General features: G+C 34.5%; 2 protein-coding genes across 4 annotated transcripts; both read right to left on the bottom strand.

The window, feature by feature from the left end:
- Window positions 1-673: 673 nt before the first annotated feature.
- On the bottom strand, window positions 674-3706 carry LOC142551509 (uncharacterized). Its single transcript, XM_075660786.1, has 5 exons — window positions 3425-3706; window positions 3092-3206; window positions 2325-2978; window positions 2037-2217; window positions 674-1222 (listed from the first exon to the last, which is right to left on the bottom strand). Exons 1-5 carry the CDS (start codon window positions 3499-3501, stop codon window positions 1197-1199), a joined length of 1053 nt encoding a protein of 350 aa, XP_075516901.1. The 5' UTR covers window positions 3502-3706; the 3' UTR covers window positions 674-1196.
- Window positions 3707-6633: 2927 nt separating this feature from the next.
- Window positions 6634-10327, bottom strand: LOC142551507 (acyl-CoA-binding domain-containing protein 3-like). 3 transcript variants are annotated; one of them, XM_075660783.1, is made up of 5 exons: window positions 9174-10327; window positions 8126-8231; window positions 7925-8037; window positions 7711-7817; window positions 6634-6881 (listed from the first exon to the last, which is right to left on the bottom strand). In XM_075660783.1, exons 1-4 carry the CDS (start codon window positions 10139-10141, stop codon window positions 7715-7717), a joined length of 1290 nt encoding a protein of 429 aa, XP_075516898.1. In that variant the 5' UTR covers window positions 10142-10327; the 3' UTR covers window positions 6634-6881; window positions 7711-7714. The 3 variants fall into 3 exon arrangements, with proteins under 3 accessions (XP_075516898.1, XP_075516900.1, XP_075516899.1); XM_075660785.1 differs by having other exon boundaries at window positions 6635-6881; window positions 7735-7817; XM_075660784.1 differs by having other exon boundaries at window positions 6637-6881; window positions 7739-7817; window positions 9174-10326.
- Window positions 10328-18168: the final 7841 nt, after the last annotated feature.

Here is an 18168-nt window from a genome sequence, read left to right as displayed (position 1 = left end):
GGTTTTAAACAGGCTTATCCTATTTTTTTAATCATACAAGTCATATTCCATTCATTTATTTAATCATAACTCGCCGTTGCAAAGTTTCACGTCCAAAACATTCATAAAACTCAAGTGTTACATAAAAAAGCCATTCAACCACCAAAATTCCAATTTCACTAGGAAAAAAATTCATAATAGATTGTCTCAATGATCAATTTTGTGAAACAGATCTCTTTCTCGACCCGATTCATGAAAAATATTACTTTATATGTAAAAAATATTAGTTTTAACTCCAAATACGGACATGATCGAACATCATCTCACGGAAGATCTATTCTAAGGTTAAAATCTAAAACTCCTTAAAATGTTACGTTTTCAATCTAAATTAACATCAATGTTTTACCATAGGTACGATTAAAATTTCTTTCAACAAGACCAGTCCAAAATCGCATGACCAGTTAAATCTATTAGTATTATTATTTATTACATTTACAACTAACCACCCATATCTGTGGAAAAAAAAAAAAAAAAAAAACAGAAACAGAAGAAAAAAAAAAACTTAAAGAAGTCCAATCAGAGTTGCAAACACCTAAACATGGGGCATTCCACCTTTGAGGCTGAAAATAACACCACTCCACACATGCAACAAAAGTTTCCATCACACCAATTTCTTCTATTGCAATAAATGCAAACTTTCGTTTAGAATTATAACTCTTGTAATAGGAACCACATGAGAAAATACCTCCAAAACATCATACTTAAAGAGCTAACCATCAATTGAGACGTAGTATACATGAGTTCACATCAGAACAACTGATAAAGAAACATAGTATATGTATATTATATCCAATTTACCTTGGTTTTAAGACGAAGAATTTGCACGCTGACAGATACGTCGTACCATATCCTAAGTTCAAAATACTGACGATAATAAAATTCGTACAAGATATGCGCCAAACTGAATCGTGTTGCCTACTTTAGCATTGTACAATACAATAACCACAACAAATTATATACAGGACAGGGAGGGGATAGTTGATGATACTAAAGAATCCTGAGTGCTTAGTTATAATTGCGAGTAAAATCAAGCTAGAAGACAACATAATACCTATCTGGGTCAGGTGACACTGAAGAAAATTTGCCACCTCCACAATAATTTTACCTCAGGAGGATTGCAGAATCAGAGTAAACATAGGAATGACTTAATTAGCTCCTCAGAATGCACACAAAGCCAATAAAACTGCAGGAGAAAAAACATAATAAGCCCCAATGGGCAAGTTATGAAGTTACATCGCAATGAATGCAAGTATTGAAAAAAAGGCAATACTAGCATGGTGTTATATCACATGAAACGGCGCATATCTGTCAAATTTCATGCCAAAGGAACCAAATAATTAAGACGATAGCTTCATTTCTTTCCATAATGGCTTTTACATTTTTGGCCACTTATCCACAACATGACAACTGCCTTGTATCTGATTGGTATATTGATAGATGTAAACCTCTTTCTTATACTGGAGTTAAGCAGGCATCAAATTCGATTAAAATAAATGCTAAGCATTTCAAACAACTAATTCTAATGATCACGGATTCGTTTTCGGTTTTGGAATCACGGCCAGGAAACAATTTTGATACCAGCTTCTAGGAAGCGGTCCAAATTTCAGTTTATGGGTTCAAATCAAACTGTATTTGGATCAGTTCCACAGGTATATAAAAATATTATCAATAAATCTGTTTCAAACTCTCAGTTGGTCATGGACCTGATTCAACATTGCTGATGAGCGTTCGATGAAGAACTAAGGTGTCGGCCAACTAGCAACTACACTAAAATTTCTAGATCGAAGAGGAGAAAAAATGTCGGAGAGATGACAAACACAAATTCTAGACTAGAGAAGCAAGTTTGATGATCCAATTCCAAAGTAAATGGTGAAACTATGACAATCACTATTAGACTCCGTATATGGCTTAACTTAAAGTATAGCATAATGATCGCAGCTAGAGATTTTGTAGAATGACCTGCATTCTAATGAAAAAGAACTAAGCAGGAGGCTCACCAAGCAAGCATAGGACAATTATGGAGAAAACTACTTGAACAGGTCGAATATATTGCATCTGATATTGGGACCTCTGAAACTGTCTTTGTATGGCACCATACCAACCATACAGCTGCTTGTCATAACAACCATCACAACCATCAAGGCAACTTTTGTTTTTCTCGTAACATATGTTGATGCCCTTCACAGAAAATGTAGACCTCGTCCATTAAACTAATCATAACCATAAACAATAAAATAGCTGCAGACAATAATTTTGAATGTAATCGAGGAAATTCAATTACTGACGTTTGTCAAATTCTGAGATCGAGGCAATGTGTTATTGGTTTCTTGATGGCGATCCGTAAGCTTTAACTTCTTGTAACCATTCTTTGCCCACTTCAACTGAGACATGGACGATTCCATGGTACTCAAAAACTGTGAAAAACTGGGTATCTTCCCTGGGGGTGTATCAGGCTGTGCATGGGAAGATTCATGAGGCAAAACATCATCATCCATTGCAATTTCCCAGGAGCCAATATCAGCACTGGCACTACAGGTCCTACGATGCCCTGGAAACATCTCCCCATTAGCCTCTCCTCGACCCAGCTCAACCAAATGAGAAGAACTTCTCGAACACTCAGTCATTGACTGTCGATCACCCTCTAGCAGGTTTTTTACTCCCTGGTCCTTACCATGAACTTTTCCCATGATTTTACTTGTAGAGGAAGATGGTGATGGTCCTGAAAGGAACAACGCAAGCTCATCGCGCTCTCCATCATTTAGTCGCACCCAAGGCAGTGGTGGCTTGCCACGTGAGACTGTCCATTCATTCAAAGAAGCTTCTACTTTCAAAGTCTGATCCTCAATTGCTTTTATGAAATCGTGATGCCTATCTTTGGCATCATCAGCTGAACTACTACTAGTGTAACTCGATCTCACAGCACGTTCAAATTCATCCAACTGCAAAACACAAGCATAGTAACCGCAAAAAAATTCACACCACAACAACCAATACCACCACAAATCCGAGTGAAACCTCCACAACTAAACGCATTCAAGCGTAATTAAATAACCTGCCATTTGGTAGTGCCAAGGGCTGTCTGGAGATCTCGTCGGAGCTCATCCAAATTCCAAAGCCCGGAGGTGTCCTTATTAGCATGGATCCACTTTCTATAAGATGATTCCATCCTTCATAAGAAATTCAATAGCCTTAATATATCCAATCTAACAACATAAGTCGCGTATAATAGCATTTAAAAAAAAGGAACGCACGACAAAAATGGATCAAATAACTGAATAACAACCGTGGAAAAAGCTAAAATATTCTATTGATTGCCCAATATTTATCCCTATCCCTAAATTATAGAATCAAAATCCAAGTAAAAAAAGATTCTTTTTCAAAGTACCTGTCGGCAGATTCCTGAACTTCCTCCGCAGCAGAGAAAAATGGATCTTTTTCCCACCTATCAAAAGCCGACGCCATTTCTCCCCGAAAATTACACGCTCTTGAATTGAGAAAAAATTAGAGATAAAAATAAAAATGAAGGAACTGAAAATATACGAGTACAAAGGATTTTCCCCCCTTTTATGAAGAAAAATGCTGATTCGCCAAAGGATAAGAAGGAATTCTTAAAAAATTATGGAGAAACGGGCGGTTTATGTTTAATGGGATTTCGCAATAAACGATTGTAGATTTCATGGCGGATCCGTTCAACGGCGTCGTTTGATGGCAGTCAAACTAAGTGTGCGCTGATTGGGATCATGTAATTTGCTCTTACTTATTTATTCATTTATTGTTGTTATATATAATCTCATTGTAAAAAAAAATTCGATTTTGGTTTAACATGATATCGAATTCATGTCTCTCTCTGATTATAAGATGTTTATGTCAGTACACTATTAAAACAAATGAAACATAAAATATAATCCAAATAACATAATTCATCGTACATAACGAACATCTTGACGTTTTTATATAATTTCAATCAGAAACTATCAAATACTTGGTCATATTCGAACTATTTTTTCATTCTTCATCTTATTTGATTTTCTTATATAATATTTAAATTTGAGAGGACTCTATAAACTATAACTTTTATTGTATTATTAAGTGTGCAACGACATTTATCAATTGTAGACCATATTTAAAAATTAAGGTACATGGTGAAGTATTAAGCGTGGAACAAACGAAGAACCTATTTTTTTTAAAAAAAGAAAAAATGACATCAATTTGCTAAAACACGCAATGCAGCTAGTTGCATTATGCAATTTAACTAAGGATGATCATTTTTAAAAATACACGTGAAGGAAATGTCATTTTTCAATATTTCACTGCAGTAATCGCTCTACTGTCATACAAGCATGCCCACCTAAAGGTTTCTTATTTCTGCCTGATATATGAAGAATTTATGCTAAGCACAACCCTTACAGTAAGTTAGGGAGCAAGAATTCAGATGAGGAAAGCAAGAAAAAAATGGTTTATTCTTAGCTCTTTTGAGGGATGAAATTTCTTATTTTGTCAAATCAATGGCTTCTTGAAGTTGGCTTAGTTACCAACTTCGTTTGCTTCACATGTGCAAGGAGAAATATTATTGATCATAAATTTTTGTTTAATAAACTCCAGTTGCTAGAAGTTTGTCTAAAAGCCATACTTCTTCCTCCAAAAACCAACCCCCCTTATATTACGAGTACCATTCATTCCAAAACTTCATTTCACATTCATGCAAAATGCCTCCACCACCCAATCCATCAAGCACGCGTCGCGCCTCCACTCCACCACGATACAGTCTAAACAGAGATAGGAGCACCACTATATATTGTGCCTTTACCACTGGGAATCACCATTTTCTTTCCTTCCATTTGCATGACCCGCATACAGCCACATCCATCCGGCATTTCTTAGCTCTTTATTACAGCATCCATCACTTTCCCTTAACTTTATGGCATTTATAGTAGGAATGAGATGGCGAGCTTCTAATTTGACGGGGTGCAGTTTGTTTATTCGTTCTTTCATTGATATTACGACGTCCACCTAAATTGGATGAGTTGAGTGAGCAATTTACTGGGTGAAGTTATGCTCATTTCTTGCGAATGCTGGTGACCAGGCAAAAGAGCTCCTGGGCTGGATAATCTACACACTTGAAGAGCAAAGAACGTTAGTAGGGGCTAGAAGAGTTTCTGGCGTAGCCATTCTGACGCTCAAGTTAGTCGAATACTCGCGCAAAGGAAATTGTTATATAGAGAATATATAGTGGGTGCTTGTGAAAACATTGAGTGAATCCCCCTAAAAATCGAGCAAACCTGAGTATTTATAAGAGAAAAAGTAACGATGACCTGGTTTTTAATGCTCGGTCACTCCTTGTGATTAGAAAGCTGCTCATGACCTATTTTCTTACACTGTTACGAGTGACAATCCATACTGCTTATAGTCTCGTCACATCGCCCTTATGTGCGCTGATTGATATACTGATGATTTCGAGGTATGATGATCCATACTTGTGGGCCCAGAGTTGATGTCTGTCCCGAGATGCTAGGGCAGTGATCATGATGTGAAGGCACAGATGGGGTCTCTGATCCATTATCTTAGCTTTCTTACACAGCTCGGGCTAGGTTGGGAGCCCATGCTTGTATGATTATGCGCCCGTCGATTAGCTTTCCTAATTGTTCCATACCCATAGACAGTTTATATAAGAGCACTTTTTCTACCGGGACTGGTTCTCCTCTCGGTAGCCCCAGGCTCCCGATCTCCCGATTTCTTACTCTGCCCAAGTCCGAGGCTGACCCAAGATCTTTCCTGGGTTTCAGATATTTTCCTCAATCTTGAGTATAAATAGGAGTTAGAGCTTTGGTGTTAGTGTATTTAGAGAGGAACAATGGAGAGGTATAATGTGGTTTCATGGATTTTTTTTCTTGGTCATGATGGTGTGTTCGATTCTCCATTACTATGCATTTGTTGATGCTATAAAGGAAGGTTTCTGCACCGTGGGAATCACAATGTAGCAGACTCTATACAAACGATGTTTGGCCAAGAAGGTGCTGATATGGGGCTAAAACTTGCGAATATGAGAATGGGTTGTGTAACGATGGTGGGAAAGGATGGATTGGTGGATATTGTGGAGGTAATGGAGGAGGAGGTGGTGGTGGTGGTGTAGGTAATGGTGGTAATGGATATGGCCCGAGAGGTGGTGGCATTGGTACTGGTGGAGGTGGTGGTGGTGACTTCGGAGGAGGTGGGAGCTCCAGCATAGGCCAAGGTGGTGGATACGGCTCCGGAGGCAGTAATGGCGGTGGATGGAACAAGGGAGGATATGATTCAGGAAGTGGAGTGGGAGGAGGTGCAGGTGGTTTAGGACCCTATGGTGGAGGAAGTGGCTCAGGCTCAGGCTTTGGGTATGGTAGCAATGGTGGCAAAGATGGTGGTGGTGTTGGAGGAGGAAGAGGAGGCCACTATGGAGGATCCGGACCTGGGTTCGGATTGGGACATGGATATAGAGAGACATATGGAAGAATGTCCTTGGTCCTTTCATGCAGTAAATGATAAATTTCTATTATTTGTGTGAATTTAATGCCAGAATGAGAATAAGGACCTTTTTCTCTGAGCTATCATCCTTTGTCCTCTGGAATTATATAAATCACATTTTCAAATTGGTAAATTTATTCGGCCAAATTATATAAACGAGCTAGCACAAAGCATTGCCAGTGATCAACTCCATTAGCAGATATATACATATTATGCACTGTACTATATATCACGCATAACAATTGGCAAATATGAAGCTAATACACATCGAATCTTGAAACCTTGTGCCTCACTTGGCTGGAGTAGTAGCCTTGGACACGACTGGAGGCAGCTTAATCTTTAGCCTGAAAATATTACAAGCGAAGTTATTGATTCTAATTTTTGTTGCATAGCAACTTAGCCATACACAGTCCCTTTTGATGGAAATCCAAATCATAATGCATCTCTTAATCCATTTTCCTTACAAGGCTACTCATAGACATTCAATAAATTGAGGCCATACTACGCGATCCTCATAATCAATCCAAAATTCAATAAAGTTCTTGGATCAATGGAATTAAGACGATGAATTTCAAACCTATCGACTTCGAATTCTTTGACTTGCTTAGATGAATAAAATTAAAATGAATTTCAAATCAGTTCCATATCAAGTTATGTAATTTTAATAGTAATTGTGGTGGACTTAATGTTATATGTCGTTTGAAGTTCATCACTAAAATCAAATATATCAATCCAACCGCAACCTAAAGGATCAAGCATCATGACTTCCTGCGAAAGATGTACACTACCATGGAGCCAGACATCCAAATTCACCTAATCTCTTGCAACTCGACTAGATGTACGGAGGTGCTTAATATATGAAGCAAGGATGCACCAAACCAAACACTTCTTCACTTCAGAGTAAAATAAAGACATTTCAAAGTAAATGAAAGGATATCATAGATCACATCGTGACAACGAATGGTGGTATCCTTTATGTGACATCCAAAAACAAAAAATAAGCTACAGTTGATGAAGCAACCAAAAGCAATGAAAATCACATTTTCTATTTTTCTTGTTTCCTTGCAAAGCAGCATTTTGGAGCAATATAATTAAATCAGTTCTCACGTTATCTTGCAGCCAAATGGTGGTGAAAGGCAGCATACAAATAGACCAAACCATAAATATTGTTACATTTTCAGATGGGAAGCAAGGTACAGACCGAGTCAGCCGTCACATTCTCCACATAACTTGGACCGATGTTAGAATCACCTATATCAGTGGCATTCAGCTCCAATTTCCTACATAGGAATGAAATAGGCTATCAATACATGCTTGAACATTTTCGAAAGGTCCAAAATCGGAAGTCAAAAACAAGAACCAGAAAGGAAATGAAAACCATCCCAACCTTCCACATTCCGAAACAGGGCTTGATATGGGTTCAGAAACAGGGCTTGATATGGGTTCGGAATCAGAATTGGTATCAGTTTCAAACTTCAAAGAACTTCGCGTATCAGTATTCTGCAGAAAAAGTTCAGTAATATAATGTAGGACATTTTTACATGCAGAAATCAGAATACGTAGAAGAATCAAGAAACGATAATCTTACCGCTGAATATCCAGGCATCCAATGAGGTGCGCTTTCCGACAGATTTCTGACATACTCCTCCATAGCCTCCTCATGACTCATGTTTCCGAGCTTTTGCCATGCATTCCTTGCACAATGGAATTAGTTGTCTCCATCACTCATATATGGCGGCTTTCAACCAACCCTGTTATATAACTAGCAATCAAACTATACCGTGATAGCTTTTCGAGGATCTTTGGAGTTTGGACCTAGGCTCTCACAGCACTAAGCTTCTCTTCAGAATTTTATAATATTCTTTATCTAAAACTAAGATGTTCTCTAGCAATACAATGATCCCATACTTGGTATGACTCTTAATTTCTGATAAGTTCAAGTTGATGAGAGAGCTATAATAATTGGAAAGGACTCTATCACTGAGATAATAACCTGAACATAAAATGCCAATGTGAATGGAGAAATGTCATTTGTACATTGTATACTAATATTACAGCAGGCTTCCCATGAGAGCTTAGTTGATCTATTAATTCATCCTTTGTATGATTCATCCCTTGTCTATTTTGAGAAACGTATTGACTTATTCCAGAAAGTGTAACACTATGAAAAGTTCAGTGGTGCTTGCATGCTCACTAGCTAAACTGAACCCAGAAATTTCATCAAAACAAGCTGCATTTCTCAGACGAGATATGCGAATACTTTGAGGTCAGTGATAAATACCCAACCTCAAGATAACAGCAACACACTAAGTCACCTTTTGAAATAATTCACATCTATGATATATAAAAATACATTGACTGTGTCTCCGCTCTATGTCATGGATTCTAAGAGGAATCATGTTTTTTTTTTAAAAAAATACAAATAGGAATTAAAACTTGAGAATCATCCCTAAAGTCATTCACAGTGATGGACCAGATTTGGCAAGCCTAACACTCACTATCTGAATAGCTACATGTCATTCTCAGTTTTCAAATGTTTCTACATCTAACAGCTAAGAAATTACAGACAATGCAATGTGCACCAAGATATATCTAGCAATTATCAATCATGGCAAACCCAAACAAAGATCAAATACCATTTGGCACGGGATGACACCATGAGTGCCATAGGTTGAGGCTCACGACACGGCCCTTCCACCGCAACCTTATGAAGTCCATACAACTTCGTTTTCTTATCACCATCCAATTTCGCCCACCGATCTACATCTTTCTCCTTCCCCTTTCCTCCATACTCCACAAAATTAACAGCCTCTGCAAATACTTTCTCCAATTCACTCCTCTCTATTCCTTCCCAATCATCATCATCATCATCATCAACAAGAACACCGTCATCTCTCAGTTTCACCACGTCCGCCTCATCTCCACCACTTAATCCCTCATTCTCTCCGAAACCCACAGCTCCATTTTCTTGTTTTTGATTATTTTTCATATCATCGCACTCCAATACAATTTCATTCTTCCGCTCTTCAATAATTAGACCCTTCTCTCCCGAACTTATATCAATTTTATCTTCTCCACCATCGTTTTCAGCAAGCATTTCATTAATTTCTCCCGAAACCATATCGATTGTATTATCACCACGATCCTTTTCAACAAGCATTTCAGTAATTTCAGACTCCTTATTTTGGGCATCAACATCATTCATCTCCCTAGCATCAAAATATTGTTTCTCGGAACTTTTCACTTCAGAATCAAAATTTATCCCCATTTCTTCGATTTCATCAACTCTTTTAAGTTTACTTTCATCCTGATTCTTCGATTCAGCATCATCCAACAACACAAGACTTTCAAACCCATCTTCACCTCCAAACCGATCAGCAGTTTGGACCTTAAGATCGTCAACAAACTTCACTTTTTTTATGCCTTTTGTGGTTTTAACTCTAACCCCTCTATTCAAAGACACCTCTTTTGTCACATCAGTACAAACGGAAGAATTATGATCATCAGCGGAGTGAGAAACGGCAAAAGAAACGATCTTTGCCACTAAAAAACATAAAATAATAACCACAAAAGCTGTAAAATACGAGTCTTGAAAAATTTCCATGTTCTTTTCGTGTACGAATCTGATGAGAGATTATCAGAAAGGGGAAAATGGAGATAAAAAGTTCGTCAGAGAGTTTCAAAGATGAGTGGGAATGAATTAAAGATAACGATGGACTACAAATTCAATGGCAGCATTAATCATCAAAGCAACCAACTGTATATTACTTAGTTATTGAATTCTTTATTTTTTATGTTTATATACTTTATATGTAATAAAAAGGGAATGTTTATGAGGGAAGATCAAAGCATATTCTTTTCTTTCAGCTCTCCTTTTCGGCTACTTTGGGTGGTGATGTAGATCGTGGGGTCCCCTGAAACATTGGTGATGTTCTTTTGTGTTAGATTTGTGCTTGTTATCATGTGGGTGGTGTCTAATTGTTGAAGATGATGAATTTGATTCCAGGATAATACTATTCACCAATCATAGATAAACAATTTAGTCGATATCAGACATCTAATATATTATATGGCTCTCACGTATATAAATGAACAATTTCAACGTGAAATTTACAAAATATTAGGAGATGACTTAACACATGACGATGATGAGTCTAAACTCTGATACCATGTTAAGATCGTGGAATTGTGTCTAACTTCATCCTAAAAACTAGCTTAATGAGAAGGATAGTTGAAGTTTATATGTACAATTTTCAAGAATTAAATCCATGAAAAATATAAATTTTTTGTTTTGTTTGATACTAGAGATAAATGAATGATTTTGGGTCTAAACCTATGTGTAATGCCCGAGATTTAATTGTTGTAATCAGACGTTGATTAATTGACAGAATTGAGGTTATAAGAACTCAAATGAAGAAGCATGGCATCGTTACATATAAGCCAAGATGTTGGACCGAACATCTGGCGCCCGAGTGGTAGAAAAGAACCGCCCGAGCGCCAATGCACCATGAGTTACTTCTTGGACAGAATGTTTGGCGCCCGAGCGGTAGAATATTACCGCCCGAGCGCTAGGAGATGATCGGTTGAGTATCTTGACAGAAATTTCCGCGCCCGAGCGGAAATTCATGACCGCCCGAGCGCAAGACGTGCAGTAGGCATACCGAGCCACTTGGCTTATTGCATGTTACGTATGTATGTATGTATATATATATATATATACATATATATATATATACATGTCTAATCTTCAGAAATGAAAGAAATCGAGGAAAAAGGGAAAGAAAAGTCTTCGAAGCATAGACTTGCGACTTTTACGAAATCCGTCCGTCTGATTTTGAATCTGACTGCGGTACTGTGTTCCTATCAACGTAGACTTCAACTGGACGTAAGTTTTGCTACGTTTGAATATGATTTGAAATTATGGTATTGTCAGAATCTGATAGGATTCCTATATGATGTTCTTGACATGTTAGACATCGTATAATCGAAACCGGACTGAAGAATAGATACCATATGGAATTGTTATGATTTTCGGAGTTGAGTTGATTGAGATTTGATATCAGAATTGAATTGTTATCAGACATGAGATGTTAGAATTGATATCTGACTGATATGGTAGTGCTGGATATATTGAAATTATGACATCATATTGTTAAACAGAATTTGATTGAATTCTGATTATATCCAGTATTGATTGAGTGGTGTATTGATGTCGTACCCTCAATATCGTTATTGTCAGATTGAGTATAGACAGGCTTGGGGTTCGAGACTTCGACAGAGTCAGAGTATTAGAAAGAAATGTATAAATTAATGTTGAGTTGGGATTGCACAACTCGAGTGAGGTTTGACTCGAGTCTCTCTAAATCACATACTTAGTTTATTACATTGATATTTGTAATTGATGAGATTGATTTTATAGTCTATTGATTTATAGCCACTGCATGTATTGACTACTGATTCGTTTAGTCATTGGCTGATTCGCCTAGTCACCGGCTGATTCGTCTGGTTATTGGCTGATTCGTCTAGTTATCGACTGATTCGTCTAAACTTTGGCTGATTCGCTTAATTACTGGCTGATTCGTCTAGTTATTGGCTGATTCGCTTAATTCTTGACTGATTCGTCAATTCTGTGGCTGTTTCGCCCAGACACTGGATATATGAATTATATCGATGTCGTTTAGGGTTGATTCATTCCTATCGACTGAGATTCGATATAATTATCAATATCCAGACATTGGGATCCCTAGATTAGAATTGAGTCTGAGACGACGCGTCAGTTGAGTCGAGTCTGAGACGACGCGTCGGCTGAGTTGAGTCTGATACGACATGTTGATTTACATTGTTTATATCATTCATGTTTGTTGAGTTGCTACATGTTAATGATATCTTATTTATGCGTTTATATATGTTTTTATATAATTGCATGTTTACATTGTTTATACTGGGATTTATTCTCACCGGAGTTATCCGGCTGTTGTCTTGTTTTGTATGTGTGCATGACAATAGGTGGGGCTGGATCAGGGTCAAGAAGAGGATGAGAGAAGACAGTTAGCGTGGAGATCCGGACTTAGGAGTACATCTGTTATATCATCTGAGATGTAGTGAAGAAACAGTAGTTATTATGATTTATGATTGTACAGGACTTGTACTTAGATCTGAATAGTGATCTTGCAAATGAGATATGACTTATTTCATATGTTGCGTACTCTCGTATTTAAAAAAAAATTTTAGACCCTGTTTATTTTAATTGATTAATTATTCCCAGAAAGTGATTAAGAACTGAATTAAGTTCGGATCCCCACACCATGTGTGTTTCATTTTTTTTTTTAATTAAATCTTTTTTATCAAGCTAAGAAATGACAAAGTTGTGTTGAAGTTTAATAACTAAAATTATTAAATATATAATGAAAATGGTTTTAGTCTAAAAAAATTTTGATAACTACAACCACCTACACATATACTCCCATTTTATTCCCAAAATACCCTTTGCCCTACCCAAAATAATAATAAAAGAAGATGCTCAAAATTTGCTTGGGTATAATATCAAACCTTCCTTAATTCTATTCATAAAAATCAAAACCAACCATAACATTTTAAACACCATCATCTATTATTATTTTTATAATTTATTTACTAATATTCAATTATCTCATCATTTGAATCAAACATAGTCATAACTTTGATTGACTATAAAAAAAATTCATTTTTTGTCACGTAATACAATGTGTGAGTCCGTACGAAAAATTTTATGTAAACACTCGGTAGTTCTTGTAATAAGGTTTGAGTATTATTTATAGTGTAACATCGAAGAACTTAGTTTTATGTTGCAAATCTTAGCTAAATTTGATTAAATTTTAAAAAAATTAAAATAAAGTGAAATAAAAAAGATATAATTTATTTATTTTTCTTCATTTATATCAAATAAAATATAAAAAAGGTCTTCTGTATCGTGTTCTCCCCTACTGTTGGACCACCATCAGGGTCAATGGAGATCAGTGTTGATGCAGAGGACAGGTGGGATTAGGTGTAGTAGCAAGGAACGGTGCTTTTGGCTCAGGGGCGGACCAATTTGTGGGCAAGAGCCGACAAACTTTTGACCAATACTCAGCATATATAAATAGTCGTGATTAAGGATGAGAAAAAATATCGAATTTTCGGTATACCGTGATTACCTTACCGAAAAAATCTTGAATTTATCGAATTTTTGGTATACCGAAGATTTCGGTACGGTACAGTTACAATACCAAATTTTTCTGTACGGTAACGTTATACAATTGAAAATTTCGATATATACCGAAATACCGAAAAAATATACAAAAATTTTAAAAAATATAATATATTAAAACAACAAATTTATAAAAATTTAAAATGTAAGGTTTTTTTCGGTATAAAACAGTATATACTGACAACGTACCGAAATTTCGGTATATCGTACAATTTCGATATAAGCGGTATGCTATTTATATGTATCGAAATATTCGGTAATTATATACCGAAATTTTCGGTACGATATCGGTATGAATTTTCTTATATCGTAATTTTTGGTACTATATACGGTATAGGATTTTCGGTACGATATCGGTATGAATTTTCTTATATCGTAATTTTCGGTACTATATACGGCATAGGATTTTCGGTACGATATTCCAGCCTAGTCATGACCTATAAATTTAAATTTTGTTTATTTTTTTGTCAAAATATTCAATAAGTCCAAGTTGCGAGTATTCATGAATCATAATATACTTAGCCGATATCGATAGGCATGACCCATTAAATTTAAGTTTTCTTATTTTAGTCAAAATACCCAACAAGCTCAAGTTGAGGCTATGCATGAATCATGAGTACTCATATTATTTATTTATTCAAAGAATGTGTATTTTTTCTGACAAAATTAGTTATATTTTTGAATAAATTGATCGACAAAAGTTCATGATGCAATTTAAGTACAATTTGTTTACATTTTTATATTTTATATTTTTCATAATTTTCGTTTTTATCCTTAAATTTATTATGATATACTACTTAATTTTTCATCTTTATATTTATAATTCGAAAAAAGTTTTTCCACCGTAGAAAAAATGGCTGGCTGGCCTGGTTTAGAAGGAATTTTCTCAGTTCATCTAGCAGAACTTATGACAAGAAGGAAAGGTATGATGATGGCAACTCAAAAACAGTGGCACCAAGTCATTCCAACAACGTGGCTGAATCTATTACATGCTATCTTCAGTTGGTTGATAATGAAACTATAGTACTCTTCCATTCATATTCTCTATTCGAGATTTTCATATTTTCAAATTCGACATCGTCGACGCACAACCAACATGGTTGCTCATTTATCCGCGTCGCATGGTTTAGTCAAGGACAAAAATATTTTGTATAAGGACATTTGCTCACTGTATATTAGCAAATATGTAACACTAGAATTCCTGATGTTTTTGTAAAAAAAACCTGGGAATCATAGCCATTAAATTTCAGTGTGCACTACACAGCAGCCTGCAAACAATGCTAATTAGGTTAATCGCACTGAGTATGATTGTCCAAGAAATTAAAGCATTGATAGGGAGAATCAAATATATGACAATTGGTCTAACATTTACTTATTTTACCATCTCAGACACTTATTTGGAGCACATTATAACATAATATTGATGAATGAAGCATTGGTTAATGGTCATATTTGTTACACGAACCGACTAAAAATCGTTGAATGATGTCTTATGGTATGGACTTAGAAAAGGTTGATTCACACGTGATGAAAATGATCTTATATTCTATATGTGTGGTAATAAAAACAATAATTGTTTAGAAAAAACAATGTTTAGATTGTTATATAATTTGAAAATATTTGGGTTTTACTGTTATTAATTATATAGATTTGAACTCTTCTCAAATTTCGAAAATTCAACAAATATATTTTTTTGCGAGGCATTTTAAATCTCTGTTTTTTTTAACTATAGATTGGATTTTACAGATTCAATTGCTGATATAAACTTCATATATTACTTTTGTAAGTTATTTTTTTCCCAATCTTCAAACTTTTAAAGTGTCTCTTAACCATCGGTAATAATTTTTGGTAAATGGACTAGTGTTACATTCGATAACTTGCACAAGAGCTAAAAACTATATTCGAATTCTATGAGTTCAAAGTTAGCGTAATTTTTTTGAGGATGATTGCTGATATATAATGAAAGGATAATTAAAATGTGATACTTGGAATACTTTCAATTTCAAATATTTAAATTACATCCTTGACAAAATCAATTTTGATTAGGTGGAAATTTTTCTATCTTATGATATATTTATAAATATAAAGAAGTGTTGATTTTAATTCTATTTATGTGAGACGGGTCAACCTTACTGATATTCATAATAAAAAGTAATGTTTTTTTATGGATGACCCAAATAAGAGACTCATCTCACAAAATATGACCCGTAAGATCGTCTTACACAAGTTTTTGTCTTATGTTAAAGTCAAGAGAAATAAATGAGTAATTATGAGAGTTTCAATTAGTCTCTATTCTCTGTAAGAGTAATTAGTTATGAGTAGGGGTGAGAAAAAATACCGAAATACCGAAAAACCGTACCGAAAAAATACCGAACTTACCGAAAAAATCGGTATACCGAACATTTCGGTACGGTATCATACCGTACCGAAATTTTCGGTATCGGTATGAAATATTTTTTTTTTCGGTATTTACCGAAATACCGAAAATAATTTTTTATTATTATTATTTTTTAAATTTAAGTTCGGTATACCGAAAAAATGTCGGTATACCGAAAATGTAAAATGTCGGTATACCGAAAACATTTTCGGTATACCGACATTTTTTCGGTATACCGGCAAAATTTTCGGTGTCGATACGGTACCGGTATGAAATTTTTTCATACCGAAAATTCGGTATACCGAATGTACCGAACATTCGGTATCGGTATCGTTATGGAACCATTTTTCCTTCGTAAGTTTGGGAATATTTCACCTTACATGTGTGGGCAGTGCCCCCATGTGTAGATTCATGGTCCAGATTTAACCACAAGTACATGAGATCCACTATTTTTTTTAAAATCACAAATATGGCTAAATCTGGACCATCTAAATCCTGTGGGGCAGTGCCCCCACAGGTAGGATCGAACGATCCGTAAGTTTGATTCAAATCACAAGTTATTTAATGTAATTTATAACGTGTTTGAGAATTTAATTAAAATCTCTAAAAAGACAACTTGCAATGTAAAAAAATGGAAAAAAATTTCTTATTGACTAATAAAGTTTAAAATTATTTTTTTTAAGAATACTTAAACTCCATTTAAAATTATCATGATAACTACTTTATCTGTTTCAAATATAAAAATTATATATATTTTTTCATTCTTTTCAAATATACAATGTCTATATTTAGTATTATTTTATTTATTATTTTACAAATCTACCATATTAATTAAATACAATAGTTATTTCCAACAAATTTTTATGTCATATTAAAGTACTTATTTAATTTGAGTAAGATGTTAATTTTCTCTATAAAATTTATTTTCCAATGATTTTCTTAATTAGTGTAAAAACACAAATAAACTTAAATCTATAAGACGGAAGAGGGAGTAAATCTTGGATCATTATTAACTTTATTTTTACTTACTATTTTCATCATATATTTTTTTGGTCTTCTATCTCGATTTTTATTTTTAATTTACTCGTTTAATCCAACAATAAAAAACAGGTTTAAAATTAAATATAAAAGCTTATAATGTTTTCAAAAAATGATCTTATAAATTTTAAAATTTTATTTAATATTTGAAATAAATAGATGGAATGGTGAGATGTATTATATCTCAAAATTAAAGATCGCGTTGGTCAAATTAAGGTGATCGATTAAATTATGTCGTCTCATGCAAGTTATTATTAACGTGAAAAAAATTAAACATCTTACGTGAAGTCGATTAATTGTACATACTTTAATCTCAGCTGTAAATTTTTCAGAAATTCATGAGATATTTTATTTTATTTATTTATATCAATATACATCATCTCTTAATTATTATTATATATGATAATAATAGATAATCTTAATAAGATGTTTGTGAAAATAATTTGTTTTTTGAAAAAATGAATTTAACCATGTGTTGTTTTAATCCATAGCCAAGTTGTATAAGAAAACACTACGACATATTATTTCTTGATATATAATTTAAAAATGCAAAAAAAAAATTTGTTTAAAGCAATAAATTTCAAATTAAAATAGTAAACATTACAACTAAACAATTCATTTTTTGATGTTGACATATAATAGAGGGCTGCTTCACGTACACATTTCTTGCACCAGATATTTCAAATCAGGAAACGACTTCGTATTTTAACTGAAGAGAGAAATTTCGACAAACAAAGTTAATATTAATTTTTTAAGGCAAAAAACTAAAACAAAAGTACAATTTAAATGTAAAGAAAAGACAAGTGACACAAAGTTAATATTAATTTTTTAAGGCAAAAAACTAAAACAAAAGTACAATTTAAATGTAAAGAAAAGACAAGTGACGGTTTTCCTTATGGAAAAACATACAAGGAAAATAAGTAATAACCAATCAGTTTCAATAATAAGATGTTAAATTAATATACGTGTTTGTTTCATTCAATGTTTGATT

This window comes from Primulina tabacum, chromosome 7 (genome assembly GCF_025594145.1).
Source record: "Primulina tabacum isolate GXHZ01 chromosome 7, ASM2559414v2, whole genome shotgun sequence".
Classification (NCBI taxonomy): Eukaryota; Viridiplantae; Streptophyta; class Magnoliopsida; order Lamiales; family Gesneriaceae; genus Primulina; species Primulina tabacum.
The sequence above is the reverse complement of the archived record's forward strand: the minus strand, read 5'-3'. Positions and strand labels throughout refer to the sequence as shown.

Bases quoted from the DNA above. Each gene is read 5' to 3' on its own strand.
- LOC142551509 (XM_075660786.1), bottom strand. From the start codon at position 3,501: ATGGCGTCGGCTTTTGATAGGTGGGAAAAAGATCCATTTTTCTCTGCT. The intron at 2,218-2,324 runs GTCAGTAATTGA...TTTTCTGTGAAG, and splicing joins GATCTCAGAATTTGACAAAC to GGCATCAACATATGTTACGA. The intron at 1,223-2,036 runs GTGAGCCTCCTG...TTTCTCCTGCAG, and splicing joins AATTGTCCTATGCTTGCTTG to TTTTATTGGCTTTGTGTGCA.
- LOC142551507 (XM_075660783.1), bottom strand. From the start codon at position 10,141: ATGGAAATTTTTCAAGACTCGTATTTTACAGCTTTTGTGGTTATTATT. The intron at 8,038-8,125 runs GTAAGATTATCG...CTTTTTCTGCAG, and splicing joins GGATGCCTGGATATTCAGCG to AATACTGATACGCGAAGTTC. The intron at 7,818-7,924 runs GTTGGGATGGTT...ATTCCTATGTAG, and splicing joins CCTGTTTCGGAATGTGGAAG to GAAATTGGAGCTGAATGCCA.